The sequence below is a fragment of the Ceratotherium simum genome, chromosome 8 (assembly GCF_057802395.1).
Source record: "Ceratotherium simum simum isolate JZ-2026a chromosome 8, ASM5780239v1, whole genome shotgun sequence".
In the NCBI taxonomy this organism is placed as follows: Eukaryota; Metazoa; Chordata; class Mammalia; order Perissodactyla; family Rhinocerotidae; genus Ceratotherium; species Ceratotherium simum.
This window is the reverse complement of record NC_141907.1, coordinates 43,829,317-43,845,772: the sequence shown is the minus strand read 5'-3', so window position 1 is coordinate 43,845,772 and position 16,456 is coordinate 43,829,317. Positions and strand designations below refer to the sequence as shown.

Here is a 16,456-nt window from a genome sequence, read left to right as displayed (position 1 = left end):
AATAAGTAAAATAAAATAGAGAAAAGACAGAGGCAGGTGACTAAGTAAATGAATAATTTGAAGCATCCGAAACTGCTGACGTTTTTATAAGTCAAAATGGTTGAATGTTGCCAATTTCAGATGTTTCAACCTGATGGAATAGAAGTTTCTATTTTTAAATGCTAATATACAACTTAGGAGAAATCTAAGTTTTCTTTCTAATATGTAATTCAAGACAAATCTACGTTTTTTTCTTAACAAAGAGGAGCAACAACTCTGCTCACCCGCATACTAGCTGTTTTTTCAACTGCTTTCTTTGAAATAAAGAATACAACACAAATTGTATCCGCAAGGCATACGGAACCATTTTCTTAAAATGTTTGTCTTTATGAAAGAAATTTTAAAAGAATAAAACCTTATCGTATGTTTTTAATAAATAACAGTAGACTTTTTGTCTTATAACCCAAAATAATCCATGGTAACATTCCTGAAGACACACTGATCAAAAACATCCTATTTAATTTCATGTCTAAGGACTTTATCCTGATAATATAATAGCTAATATTTATTGAATATTTACTATATATCTGGCATTGTTCTCATCATGTTCATATATTAAGTAATTTAATCCTCACAACAGTCCTACAGGGTGGATACTATTATCTCTATTTCTGAGATAAGGAAAACTGAAACATAGAAATAACCCAAGGTCACATAGCTAGTAAGTGACAAAGCCAGGATCTAAACCCAGGCAGTCTGACTCCTGAGTTGTGTTCTTAACCACTATACCTACACTCGGCACAAAAATATAGCTACAAGGATAGTCATCTCAGAGTTGTTTAAAATAAGCAAAGACTGGAAAATTAACAATAAATGATTAGTTAAATAAATTATAGTATATCCACACAATGGAATACAATGGTGCCATTAAAAATAATGTTGGGCTAAGTACTTAATAATATGGAAAATATTCATGATACATTATATGAAAAAGTACATTAGGAAACAGAATGTAAATTTATTTATTTAAAAAAAGTATTTAAATATGCATAGAAAAAAGACTAGAAGAATGGCTAATAAAATGTTAACAGTAGTTATTTCTGAGGATTAAGTTTATACGTGATTTTTATTTAATTTAACGTATCAATTTTCTACAACGAACAAGCATCACTTCTGCAATAAGAAAAATTATTTTTAAATTCCTTTACAATATAAGGTAATTTGGTATTCTAACTACTTTGAATAATGTCAAATTATATATTCACTTATAGATACACTTGATTTTACATATACATTTTTATTTAACTTTACCTTCCAAAAGCTGTGAGCTAACATTGACAAAGTCAATTTTCTTCCGGAGATATCGCTGATTCAATTTCCAAATGCATGAAATAAATGCATTCTTTTCAGCAGTGCTGCTGGCAACCCATTTATATATTTTTTCAAAATGTAAATCAAATTCAGGATTTTCCTGAAATAAAAATATACAAAAGATATTATTTTTGATCATATACCTTTTCACCATTAAAAATCTGCTAAGTAACTTGCAGAGAATGGTTCAGAGAATTCAATTTATAGCAAAAACTTTACCTCTCAAAAGAAACTGAATAAAAAACAACATAGTAGTAGTGTTTTGGTAATTTCCTTCCTACACCCCTTAAGTCTAGGAGTGGAGGTATGGGAAGTCTACTTAATGGCTTTGTGTCTCAGCTTCCTAGCCTGTAAGATGACAGTGGTCTCTAGCTTTGATGTGGATCTAATTTTTCTTTTTAAATTGCCTAGGGGGTTTTGAGTTATACCTTTTCTTCCAATTATAAAGTATGAGAAAAAATACAGTCTACATCCTGGTGTGGTTTTCAAGAACAAATGAGGTGAAAAGCAGGGACTCCTAACTGCTTTCAATTCTGAAAATACAGAATGATTAAAGGTGTCTCCAAAGTCAAAAATGCTTGTAGGTCTTAAAGTTCTTTCACATGAAAAAGAAGCTCAACTGACATGAGCAAATTTCCCCATCCTCTCTACAGGTCTCTAAAGCCATATTACAGCAATAATTTCACGCCAGGCTAATATTTCTCCCTTGGATGTAGAACTACTTGACTACTACATAAAAAGTGAAAACATACAGATGTATACTTTTCTTCACATCCAAGGAATTAAAAAACAGGCTCCAATGTTCTTAATGTTCTACAGAAGGCTAATAATGTAGTCAATTAATTTAAAGTGTTATTCAGGGAAAACAAAATGTAAATGAAGATGTTAAAGGCAAGGGAAGTTATATCAGACTTTTACTGTGAGGACTTGGGATAATTTAGGGATCAGGACTTGACCTGTGGTACAATCATATTACAGCAGCATGGAACTACCAATTAGTTTAATTTTATAGCTCAATAAGCAATAAGAATTGAAGTATCAAAAGATTAAAAATCTACGTTTACAATGAAAAGGTAATTGCTTTATTACTTATTAAAAAATCCAAGAATCTTGGCAACTCATATGAAGCTTGATGGGAAATGATCTCTTCCCTGGGACTGTTTCCCATAATGCCATAAAAGCAGCCGAGTGCTCCAGTGGCAACACTCACAAATCAACGTGTGATACCAAACGGCTAACGTTAGGCTATGTATAAAAATTTTATGTTTTATATCCATATATAGTGTACACACACCAAGGTGCCTACACAAAATGAAAAAAAAATCCATTAAGCGAGTCAGCAACGAGGCCTCAGCTGTGAGAACGCATTCAAATAAGCATTCAGCAATGTAAGCGAATTACGCAAGTCAATGGGGTTATGAAGTGCAAAACTATTGAAGGGAAAAAGGCTTTTTAATAAAGATGCATTTCTAAAAAGCCCTCGAAGTATTTTCTCTTAAACAGAAACCCAGCAAAAAAGTCTCTACTCTTGATCTTTCCCCATGGTAACAGAAATAATTTATTAAATAATTTATTAAAGTGTTTCGGGTGCTCCTTAGGGATAAAGCAAAGGCCCAGTTTGCCTAAAATACTTAAAGAAAAGGCATGCTCTACATTTGGAAAAAATCTGAATTCTACAGATATGCAGGGCTCTCCTAAAGTTGTTTTTCTTCATTTAAAAAATATTTTGCACCTGACTCAATTGCCTGTCATTTTGCTCAGCTTTTAGTTTCTCAGAGGTTTGTGCCAGGGTAAGGGTAAAACCAGAGTTTTATTTTATCAGATTGCTCTACAAATGTAGTTTTTACTTCTTTGTGCCTTGTAAACAAATGTATGAGACTTGCAGAGCTAACTCAAAGAGCAGTGCAATTACATTAATGTAAGCCTTGCTACCAGCCCCATCAACAGTACAAGTGGATGTGGGGCAGAGCATTCCCCAGAGCTCTGAAGGGGCCTCTGGGCTGCAGACGAAGACCAGGGGCAGGGCTAGAGAGGATGAGGAGGAGGAAGCATCTAATTTAACCAGAGGAGCTCTACTTGATTACTTTGAAAAAAGGGTATTGCTGTGAAAAGCCTTGAATTGCCAGGAAAAAAAGGTGGTCCTTCAACATGATTATCACATTACTCAACTTTCTTGGAGTTTGAGTGGCTTAAGTGAAAGGTGTAATATTTACATTCTTTAATCTTAGTCTTGAAATTCCTTAAAATAAGGTATGTAACTCACTACCACTTCCTTTACTTGAACCACAAACATCAAACCACGGCCTCAAAAGGTCAGCTTGCGGATTCTACATTAATTGATGAGGACTAACTAAGGACTCACTTTGGTTATATTATAATGATTTTGAACTAGGTCTTACCAAAACAATAAAGATTTTTTAAAAACCACTCACACAACACCACTTTAAAATCTGTACTAATCTATGGATTTTATACTAAGCACACATAACCTAAATACAGAAATTATAGAGTCAAGGTTATTTTGCTCTAGTTTACGTAGCTTGTGCATGAACATAATTGTATTTCAAAAAAAGCAAAAACAATGAAACAAACATATATACGTACTTATTTTTAGTAGCCTGAGATTGCGGAGTGGGAGAATGAAAGGTTTCGTAATATACTTTAGACTAATTCTTGGTTAGTTGGTGAACTAGTGGGTCACAAAACAGCAAGTTTAGATCATCTTAGAAGACATAACACTGTTATAAAATGAAAGACAGTTTCTGAACACAGGTCAAAGAACTAAGAAAAACTTACTTTAATAGCATCCTTGGCATCTACCACAGCAAGGTCTCGAAGGGTCCAAGCAATCTGCCTTTTGTAGAAATCTCCTTTATCAGATTTCTTGACTTTGACGACCTTCACTTGCACAGGGCGTTCAGTTGTCACTGTTGAGTAAAACACATACTTTCATTAGAAATATTACTCACTCACTCATTCTTCATTCATCGCAAATACAGCTGTCAGGTACCTGTACATGATACTAAAACAGGAGTAGTATGTCTTTTTTTTTTTTTTTTTGTGAGGGAGATCAGCCCTGAGCTAACATCCGTGCTAATCCTCCTCTTTTTGCTGAGGAAGACCTGCTCTGAGCTAACATCCATTGCCAATCCTCCTCCTTTTTTTCCCCCAAAGCCCCAGTAGATAGTTGTATGTCATAGTTGCACATCCTTCTAGTTGCTGCATGTGGGACTCGGCCTCAGCGTGGCTGGAGAAGCGGTGTGTCAGTGCGCGCCCGGAATCCGAACAAGGGCCGCCAGTAGCGGAGCGCGTGCACCTAACCGCTAAGCCACGGGGCCGGCCCAGGAGTAGTATTTCATAACACATGCTATGACTGAGGAATGCACAGAATACTAAAGGGGGCATCTAAATCACACCAGAGGGTCAGAGGCAGATTCCCTGGGAAGTAAAGCTTCAGACCAGTTTTAAAGGAATAGTATGAGGTAGATAAAGAGCTCTAAAGCATGACTGACATATGTAAAAACAAAGGGGCATGAAAGAGTATAATACCATTTCAGAGAATAGCAATAAGCAGTTCAATATGGATTGTACGTGTAATAAAGTGAATGGAAATGAAATTACTAAAAAAGATGGAAGTTCAGATCATAAAGGGCTTTTATCTAAAATTACAGGGTTTTAATTAGGGAAATGACATACTCTAACTTCCAGTTTCTAAAAATTACTCTGGCAGCAGAATAGAGGGTGGATTGGAGTGAATACCAATACATTTGAAAACTTAAATGAAGTGGTTGAATCTCTAAAAAATGTAACTTACCAAAACTGACTCAAAAATAGAAAATATGGAAAGTTCTATAACCATTAAAGAAATTGTATCAGTAAATAAAAATCTCCCCCCAAAAAACTAGTTCAATACAGTTTTACTGGTATCTTTTTTTTTGAGGAAGATTAGTCCTGAACTAACATCTGTTGCCAATCCTCCTCTTTTTTGTTAAGGAAGATTGGCTCTGGGCTAACATCAGTGCCCATCTTCCTCTACTTTATATGGGACACCATCACAGCACAGCTTGATAAGCGGTGTGTTGGTCCGCACCCGGGATCCAAACCTGTGAACCCTGTGCCGCCAAAGCAGAGTGCTTGAACTTATCTGCTATGCCACTGGGCCCGGCCCCCAGTTTTACTGGTATCTTTTGCCAAGTTTTCCAGTGAATGAATAATTCCAAACATACATAACTATTCCAGTGTAGAGAAAACAAGGGAACGCTCCCCAACTTACTTTATAATTTTGGTTATAAGGGCAGTCAAAGATAGTGCGAAAAAGAAAATTACAGGACCATGTAACTAATGAATATGGATAAAAAAATCTTAAACTTAATCCTAGGGTGTACGCAAAAGATAATACTTCATTTCATCAATTCTGAGATGTACATTTTCTTTCATATTCAAAAATCTCTGAAATCAGGATAAGTCTTAACAATCAATGCAATATCATGCCATTCTTTTTAGTGGTACATAAAATAATAATACATGCTTTAATCGACGGCATATGGTACATCATGATTGAGTTAGGTTATTCCAAGAAGTTGATTTACCATTTGAAAAACCAAGTACAATAATTCACCAAACTAACAAATACTATATGATAATCTCACTGATTTGAAAGCATTTGATAAAATTCAACATCCAGTCACAATAAAAAAAAAGAAAGTAAAAAAAGTGTAAGAAGCCAGGAATAGAAGAGAACTTCATTAGCATTGTAAAGTATAGCTACAAAAAAACTACAGCAAATATCACACTAAGAGGTGAAGCCATTTTCTCTGAGATCAAGACTGTATTGATGGTCCTAATTAGCAGACTAAAGCAACAAAAATAGATAAAAAATATATAAAGACTACAAAGAAAGGAAGACAATATCACTACTTACAAAGAGTCCACAAATTATTAGAATAAGAAAGTTTAACAAGATGGATAGATATAGACATCCACATAAAAAACCAGCTGTACCACTAGATTCTAACAATAAACTATTTAAAAAATGTATTAATGTTTGTTAAAATTAAAAGCTTCCGCTCTGTAAAAGGCAATATGAAGAGAATCAGAAGACAAGCCACAGACGTGGAGAACATATTTGCCAAAGGCACATCTGATAAAATTTTGTTATCCAAAATATACAAAGAACTTAGACTCAACAATAAGAAAACAAAAAACCTGATTAAAAAATGGGCCATAAACATCAACAGACATCTCACTAAAGAAGATATATAGATAGAAAATAAGCATATGAAGGGATGCTCAACATCGTATGTCATCAAGGAAATGCAAATTAAAACAACAATGAGATACCACTACACACCTATTAGAATGGCCAAATTCTAGAACACCGACAACACCAAATGCTGGTGAGGATGGGCAGTAACAGGAACTCATACACTGCTAGTGGGAATGCAAACTGGTGCCACCACTTTGGACGATAGATTGGCAGTTTCTTACGAAACTAAACATACTCTTACCATATGATCCAGCAATTGTGCTCCTTGGTATTTACCCAAAAGAGTTGAAAACTTATGTCCATGCAAAAATCTGCACATGGGTGTTTATAGCAGCTTTATTCATAATTGTCAAATTGACAATCAAGGTGTCCTTCAGTAGGTGAATGGATAAATAAACTGTGGTACATCCAGACAATGTAATATTATTCAATGCTAAAAAGCAATGAGGTATCAAGCCATGAAAAGACACGGAAGAAACTTAAATGCACATTACTAAGTGAAAGAGGCCAATCTGAGAAGGCTACATACTGTATGATTCCAACTCTATGACATCCTGGAAAAGGCAAACTATGGAGACAGTAAAAAGATCAGTGATTGCCAAGGGTTGGGGGCAGGGAGGAAGAGATGAATAGGCAGAACACAGACGATCTTTCGGGCAGTGAAAACACTCTGTATGATATTACACATTGCATATACATATGCAATTCCACATTTAGGTATCTACCCTAGAAAATTCTTGCCTGTGTATACCAGGAGACAAACACATTCACAGAAGTGCTATATGTCATTACACATTTGTGTAAACTCACAGAATGTATAACACCAAGAGTGAGCCCTCAAGTAAACTATGGACTTTGGGTGATTATGATGTGTCAATGTAAGTTCATTCTTGGGTAACAAATGTACCATTGTCTGGAGGAGTGTTGATAAAGGGGGAGGCTACACATATGTGGGGTATATATGTGGGAAATCTCTGTACCGCCTTCTCAATTTTGTTGTAAACCTAAAACTGCTCTAAAAAAAGTCTTTAAAATATATTAATGCTAATAAAAGTTATTATTTATGATAGTATCAAAAAATCTAGGAATAAATAAATACCTAGGAATAAATACAACATATGTGCAAAATCTTTAAAACTATACAACTTATTCAAAGCCTTTAAAACTATAAAACTTATTGAAAGGCAGTAGAGAAGACCTAGAGAAATGGAGAACTGCACCATGTCCATGGACAAGATGTCTCAATATTATGAAAATGTAAGTTCTCTCCAAATTGAACTACAGATTCAAAACAATTCCAATCAAAAGCCCAAGAAAATCTGGAACTTGACAAGTTGATTCTAAAATTTAGGTGAAAGAATAAAGAACCTAAACAAGACAGGATAAAAAACAGATATAAGAGAGAACCCCAAAACACACACACTCACATTCATTACTACACAGGTAAATTAAAGACTAAAATGTGAAAGGCAAAATTATAAAACTTTTAGAAGATAATAAAGGAGAATACTTTAATTACTCCAGGGTAGGGAAGGATATCTTAAATAAGACAAAAAAGGGGAAGCCATAAAGGATCAGACTAATTAATTTGATTTCATTAAAATTATAAATTGCATTAAAAGACATCATAAAAGGTGACTACACAAGCCACAAACGAGGATGCATCTAACCAACACAGGATTAGTCTCCAGATTATATAAAGAACTTGTACAAATCAGTAAAAGGACAACCAACACAATAGAAAAATGAGCAAAAGGCTTCGATAAGCACCTTTCTTAGACAAGAAAACTAAATGGCCAATAAATTCATAAAAAGATGCTCCATTTCATTATTAATTAGAAAAATTAAATTTGAAACCACAGTGAGATACTATTTCACACCCACCAGATCAGAAACAATTACAAGTCCGTCAAAACCAAGTTTTGACTACAATGTGGAGAACTCAAAACACATATGGCTTGTGGGAATGAAAACTAGTCCAATTACTCTAGAAAATCATTTGGTAACAGAGTTGTGTTGAGCATTCACATGCCTATGACCCAGCAATTCCACATTTAGGTATCTACCCTAGAAAATTCTTGCCTGGGTACACCAGGAGACAAACACGTTCACAGAAGTGCTGTCTGAATAGCAAAACTGGAAACAAACCTAATGTTCATCACTAGTAGGATGGGTGAGTAAACTGCGGTACTCTCATAGAGTAGGATACTACATAGCAGTGAAAATGAAAGAATTATAGCTATATGAAAGAACAGAGATAAAACTCAGGAACAGGAACATAATGTTGAGTGCAAAAAGTCACAAACACATGTATTATGATTTAATTTATGTAAAGTTCAAAGAAATGCAAAACTAAACAATATATTAGTTGAGATTATAAACATATATGGTAAAATGATAAAGAAAAGCAAGGAAATAGTAAACCAAAATTCAGGATGCTGGTTATCTCTAATTGAGGGAGGGCAGGGAATGGAATCAGGGAAGGGCACACAGGAGACTTCAAAGGTAATGGAAGTATTGTTCTACTGGGTGGTGGGTATATGGTGTTCACTGTATGGGTTTGTCTTCACACCATATATATATGTGTCTACTCAATATTTAATTAAAAACAATTTAAAAAAATGAATTTGTTGGCCCAACAGTTTTTCCAATTATAGAGACAATGAGAATATTTAAAACAAGGAGGAAATATTCCCTAGGAAATGACAGAATGCCAAAAAAAACTTTTTCTTACTAAATACCCACCTGTGGCACACAAAAAACAGTTCTTTTTCTTTTTCCCTGCTTTGCAGACATTGACAATACTCAGCAGGCGTTCGTCATTTGGTGTAAAAATGTCTCTCTGTAACGCATGCTTGATTGCTGTCATCTTTACTCAGCTGAAAAAATTCAGAGTATAGATATTAAGCTCATTCTCAAAATCATTCTATCTTACATTGTTCCATTTATGATTTAAAAATGATCTTATTTATGGCTAATAAGCACAGGAAGGATGATTTAATACATTAATACACCTACATCATGAAAATAAAAAGCTGTATGTTTGGACAAGAAATTAGAGAACCAGTATGTCAAACTCCAAAGTCTTTGGAAGTGCTCACCAAATATTATAATCCCCCCAAAAAAAAGATTTAAGAAAGAAAGTAAAAATCCATGCTCAATCTTTCTTTTTTTTTGTGATCATAACAATTATTCCTTTTTATTCAGTGGTTTTTGAGTGTTTGGAAGAAAATTTATTAATATCTATCAGTAATTAAGCTTCCTTAATTAAGGAAGTCAATTAAGTTTCCTTAACTTGTTGACAACATTTTTTCTCCAATGCATTTTCTCTGTAACATCCTCTCTTGAAAAAGGCCTACTTTCTTCTACTGTCTATAAGTCACAAAATTCTGCATCTATACCCCTGTAGAGTTGTCTGATATTTTCTTTGCAATAATTTCCTAAGAAAGGAGATGCTAGGTCAAACAATACTGTTGAATTTCAAAGCTTTTGATTTGCATTTTCCAACTGTCCTTCCCAGAAATACTGTGTCAACGTGCCATCCCACCAGCATTCTTTAAGGGTATCTTATTCCCTGCACCTTCACCAATTCCACACAAAATCTTTAAGCTATTCCTTCACCTATTTGAGTTTATTTATACGCGGGTAGAATGTCCTCTTCTGTAAGTTTGTATTTTTTGAATGCTAGTTATGTTGAATTATTCAAATATGCATTTTGTAAATTTTCTGTTGGTCTTTTAGCCTCTTCAACTTATTGATTTGAAAGAGTTCTTTATAAAATAAAAAAGTAATACTTTCCATGCTCAACCTTTATATATAAATTTCCTATCTATATAAACAACTCTTACAACTCAAGACAAAATAAAAAGACAACCCAATTAAAAACTGAGCAAAGGACATGGACATTCCTCCGAAGAAGATATACAAATGGCCAATAAGCACATGAAAAGACGCTCAACATCATAAACCATTACGGAAATGCAAATCAAAATGAGACATCTACCACTTTACACCCACTAGGTTGGCTAAAATTAAAAAGACAAGCATTGGTGATTGTAAAATGGTGCAGTCACTTTGGAAACAGTTTGGCAGTTTCTCAAAAAGTTAAATATGGAAGTACCATCTGACCCAGCAATTCCACTCCTAGGTATATACTCAAGAGAACGGAAAACACATACCCACACAAAAACTTGTACATGAATGTTCACAGCAGCAGTGAAAAAACTCAAATATTCATAAGCGATGAAGTGATACAACAAAATGAAGTATAGCTATACAGTGGAATATTATTTGGCCATAAAAAGGGAATGAAGAACTGACATACGTTACAACATTGATGGATCTTGAGAGTATTTTTCAAGTAAAGAAACTGAAAGAAGTGAAAGCAGTCAGTTACAAAGGACCACATATTTTATGATTCCATTTATATGAAATGCCCAGAGTAGACAAATCCATAGAGACAGAATGATTACTGGTTGCTAGGGGCTGGGGGCAAGGAGGAATGGGTAGTGTCTACTAAGGCATATGGTGTTTCTTTCTGGGGTGATGAAAATGTCCTTCAATTAGATAGTAGTGACGGCTGTATAACCTTGTGAATATACTAAAAACCACTGAATTATACACTTGAAAAGAATGAATTTTATGGTATATGAATTATATCCCAATAAAGCTGTTATAAAAAAATAGGTTTCCACTTATCTCCTCTTTCTCATCTAATTCAACATCTTTTTTCAAATATCAACTTAAGTTAAATATTTTTAAAAATCTCTTTTCAATTTTACTTTTGAATATATGTATATATTTGTGTGTATATATATTAATATTTTCCAATGCAAATGTGTAGTACTTCATACATATGAGCTTGCTTGGGAAATTAACTTCTACCTCTAACACTGTTTCTATGGGGAAAATGAAGAAATTATGAGTTTTAAATAAATGACTTAGAATGAATCTTTATAACACAATGACACTTCTGTAAACTACGTATCTCCTATATTTTACTCAATCTGTGAAACTTCTATCTCTGCTCCAACTCACAAAATTGCTTTTCTCACAAAAATCACATCTTCCCACTTCCATCCCTCTTTTATCTCATCTCAGCCTCTGGTCTTCTAACCATCCCCTCCTTCCTGTTTTCTTAGTCTATCTGGCCTCTCCAAGCTTAATTTCTTTTCCAACCTAGCCTACAGTCAGTATTCACTTCCCTACACCCCCACTCTCCCCTTCAATTATCTTATACTGTTTGTAGACCAGTTCACCTTGTTTATCAATCTCCATAAACTGTATTTTTTCCTCCACTTCTCTTGGGCTACCATATGCCACTTAAGAAGGCCACATATCCACGTTCATTGCATTCATTACAAATATCTAAATCCAGTCAAAGCTAGACTTTCAATGGTGCTCAGCAATTCTTTACCACTTCCTTTGATAATTTTTCTTCCTACTCTCCATCAGTCTTGTTGCAAATCCTTATTTTTCTCCTTCAGACCCCAACTTTAGTGTCAGCTTCCTCCCTCGCTGCAAATGACTTCACCATCTACCCTGCAGAGAATATAGAAGCCATGAAGTAGAATTTTCCCCAATGGCTTTCTTTTCCATCTCTCTACATTTTCACCCATCTTAACCTCCATTCTTCCTATTACCAAATGTCCATGTTACTAATCTCTTACTATGTCCTAGGGCTTACACACTTTGTTAAAAGCTCTACTCCATCCTACCCCCAAGTCACACTGGATACTGGCCAGTTTACTTTTCTATCTCTGGGCTTTTGTTCATGCAATTTCTTTTTCCTGGAATTCTTTTCTTCCTGGGAAAACTCCAACTCATCCTGCAAGATCCTGCTAAAACATCTCTCTTCTGTGAAGCAGTCACACACACACACAAAGAATTCCTTTTCTACTTCTCTAACATTTCCTCTCTGCTCTGCTAACATACCACTTACAAACCATATTTTGTAGCTAGTTGTATTCTCTCCCCCATTAAAAGTAGCTTCTGTAGGCAAGGACTATGGCTTATTCATCTTTGTATACTTAGAACTTGCCAAAGATATAACAGGCATTTAAAAAATTAGCCAAAATGACAGCACCAAATAACATGACAATTATAGCTTCCCTAAGGTTCCCCCTTCCCAACTCGCACATCTGTAAGCAAACGTCCAGGTTCAAAATCTGTCATATGTGATTCTCCTCCTCCATTGTCAACATGCAATTTGCTACCACATTGTTGATTTCCCCTCAGCTACACATAATTTATCTTTCCTTTCTGATCCCACTGTCAACACACTAACCCAGGTTCACATCAACTATATCTATTTAACACTACTGTATCTGGTTAGCTCTTTGCAAGCTTCCACAACCCAAAAGCAAATAATAACATTAAAACACAGCTCTCATGACAACATGCCCTTGCTCAACATTTTCCTAATCTTCCCAAATACAAACCTTCCACTCCAAGCCCTCTGTTCATTCGGTCTTTAAACCTTTGCTTAGGTGCTTTTCCACGCAGGGAATAGCATCTATCCTAATTACATGGCTTGGTTTATATGAAGTTGATTCAATACAGATCTTAATCCAAATTGATCTCTCCTCTCAATTGCTACAGCACGTATTGTATTTACTAAACAAGCACTAATTGGTTCATGAGATCATAAGCTCCTGGATCTCAAGAACTTTCCTGAAAGAGAAGTGAGGGAAAGAGATGCTCTAGTATAGTGTTTTGTTCTTTTTTAGCAGGTACTCAACAAATACCTCTTGAGGTAACCTGAACTGACTAGTAAAAACTGGTCAAATGAATGACTAATAGTAGCCAGCATCTACCACACAGCCCCTCTTTGATCAAAAGCAACCACTGACTGTATGGTAAGTGGTAAAACAAGAAAGGACGGGGCATACCTCATAAAGGAGTTAGGCATAATGAAACGCACTATGTGACTCTCATTCACTCAGCAAATATTGATGCCTCCTAAGCACCAGACACTATTCTAGGTTACAGGGGTGAACATGACAGACATATTCACGAAGACAGGAAGATCCATGCCTCCAATGGCATTTCCATTCCACGGATCGAGTGATTAATTCTCCAGCCTGTACAGTACCTTTTTATAAGTCAGTGAATAAATCACTAGAGGTCCTCTAAAACTATTTTCCAGGTTTAAGAACCATGTCTGACCACGTTCCAAAGGCAGTCAGCCACAATACTGTGTTGGTTCTTGTTTCTTTAAATTCATTTGGATCATTCCACTGCGTGACAAATAACTTGTCAGTGTCAGTGTCCGTGCGGGTTGGGCCCTGTATGCTATCGAGACATCAATGCGCGTGGAGCATTGTCATCCAGAAAACTGTGCACGGAACCAGGGAAATGCACTTAAGAGATTTAGACGAAAATGTTGATTTGGACAATGAAGGGGAAGGCACTGTCACGCCCTCCTCTCCTGCTCCACGCCAAAGAGCAACCGATCAGGGTCGGTTTTTTTACAAATGAAATCTGGTTCCTCTGGGCGGAACCGGAAAGGGATGTGTAAAGATTGCCCTCCCAGACCCCAGGACAGCAAGGGGCTGGGGGATGCTCCGACTGGACTCTGCGCCTTACCCAGACAGGCAGGGAAGAGAAAGGGGGCCTGACGGCGGAGCCAGCGGTATCCGACCCCGGGCGCCGAGCCAGCAGTGGGACTAAGGGGCCGCCTTAGACTCTGGCGCCCGCCAGTCCGCTCGTCTGTCCGCCAACGCCGGGACCACTGCGCAGCCCCGGCCCAAGGCTTACCGCAAGACCGGACCGAGCCCGGCTGTGCCGAGGCGCGTCCTCCCAGACGGAGACCGGATGCGGCTGGGGCAACCACCGCGACAAAGATGCTCCCCTCAATTGAGCGGTGGACAGGACGCGGCCGTTCCGCCACCACTTCCCATATCCGGGCACGTGACAAGCCTCCACGCCGGAAGTCGACCCCGTAGAGGAGGAAGGAGAGGCGGCGGTGGGCGTGGCAAGGCGGGGCAAGCTCCCGCCGGAGGGGCGTGGCAAGGAAGGCAGGGGCGGGGCCTCTGTCGCTCGGAGACTGACTAGGGACCTGGGAATTTGGTGCTGCGTATTACTTTCTCTAAAAGAGTTATTTATTCAGATATTTTCAGCAAGTCATATAAGAAGAGATCCGATGAAGTATTTTCTTTTTTGCATGTGAAAAGCTCTGTTAACTCTAGATCCTTGCTACTTATTGCATGGAGAGTTTAAAAAATGAGTTAAATCAGAATGTCTGGGGCATGGGACCCAGACATCAGTACTTTTAGTATCTTCCGAGAAGATTCTAATATGCATCTACCGTCGAGAACCACTGATGTAGTGACCCTGATATTCAAAAGTGTGGTCCGCGGACCAGCTGTTTGTGCATCATCTGGCTTTTCTTTAGAAAATGCAGCCTCTCCCGCTTACTTCAGATCTACTGAATCGGCATCTGCATCTTAACAAGATGACACCTATGCACATTTAAGTTTGAGAAGCACAGATGATGCCAGTGTTGCTGGTTGCAAGGCAAGTGATTCATTTATTCCATGTTCTTGGCACCTTTTTTATGCCAGGCACTTTGATCGAGGTGCAGAGGTGATTCAGACAGGAATCCTACCCTGCAGATGTTCACAGTATGGTAGGGCTAAACAAGATATACATACAAATATGTATAAAATAAGACAACATAAGTGACCAAGAGGTACCGGTCAGATAAGTGCTGAGAATTCAAAGGAGCGATTTCTTTGCTCCTGCTCAACGCAGTCCTTTGCAAGGGTTCTGCAGGGATCCATTCATGCATGCGTTCATTTATTTGACAGACAGCGCCACCTCTATGCCAGGCACTGTGTTAGGTGCTGAGATACACTCAGAAGGGGGCACACTCTCATTGGGGAGACAGAATTAAATAGAAGATGGATAAATTACAGTCTAGTGAGGTAAACCCAACAACAAAGGTAGAAAAAAAGAGACTAAGTACCACGGGAATGCAAAAGAGGGAGTAACTCACTTTGTCAGGGATGGATTCACTGAGAAAGGGACAAATGAGCTGTGCAAAGTATCTTTCAGTGTGTCAAGATACAATTTGGTGGAAAAATCAGCAGAAATAGTAGGGACTTGTTTGCTACTGAGATCAGTATGCTCTAGTCAATGCTACTTGGAATGCTTTTCAGTTTCATTGAATGACTTCCCTTCTAAGAGCAGGATCTGTATCTAATCCTATCTTTACAAAGACTCCTTAGGTCCTTCCCACTCAGTCTCAGAACACTTACTATGGACACTTTTTATATGACAATTGCATGTGCTATTTTGTCCTATATCTTTCTTTTTACCTGTGTATTTACTGTCCTCTTCAAAGTTGAGAAGTGAATTGCATTTCAGGAGCCTGGACTTCTTCCCTGAACTCCAGATTTGTGTATCCACTGCCTCCTCAATACTTCCACTTGGATGTCTGTTGGGCAGCTCAAACTTATGTGTCCAAAAATTAAATTCTCCTCTCTCCTCTCCCCTTGTGGATTCCCCCAAAAGTAGAGGCTGAAACAAAGAGTTATGTGCAGTAGTTTATTTAGGGCTTTGATCCCAGGGAGCAAGGGTGAGAGAAGGGGGAGGGGAAATAACACAAGGAAGAGGGAGAGGCAATATAAGGCTGTGTTATCGAGTTGGCATCATCATGTTTGAATGTTTTCTTGATCCCTTGGGACCAAACTTCATGAAAGAGTCTCAAAACAGTCCACTGAAAGCTCTGTCCTCTGTCAGCTCCTGTCCACCTTTGATCAAAGGTTAATGCCCCTGGGCATTGACTACTCCACACTTCCAAATTGCAGCATTGTGAATGCCAAGCTGACCCCCCCA

The 16,456-nt window shown here is 37.2% G+C and overlaps 1 protein-coding gene across 3 annotated transcripts in view; it reads right to left on the bottom strand.

Moving 5' to 3' along the window:
- Window positions 1–14,535, bottom strand: part of EXOC1 (exocyst complex component 1) — a 55,576-nt gene extending 41,041 nt beyond the window's left edge. For all 3 annotated transcript variants that reach the window (XM_087434346.1, XM_004419077.3, XM_004419079.3), the window contains exons 1-4: window positions 14,375–14,535; window positions 9,362–9,495; window positions 4,147–4,277; window positions 1,291–1,450 (exon numbers count right to left, since the gene is read on the bottom strand). In XM_087434346.1, the coding sequence (XP_087290472.1) occupies window positions 1,291–1,450; window positions 4,147–4,277; window positions 9,362–9,485 (415 nt within the window). In that variant the 5' untranslated portion in view covers window positions 9,486–9,495; window positions 14,375–14,535. The remainder of the gene's footprint in view (window positions 1–1,290; window positions 1,451–4,146; window positions 4,278–9,361; window positions 9,496–14,374) is intronic.
- Window positions 14,536–16,456: the final 1,921 nt, after the last annotated feature.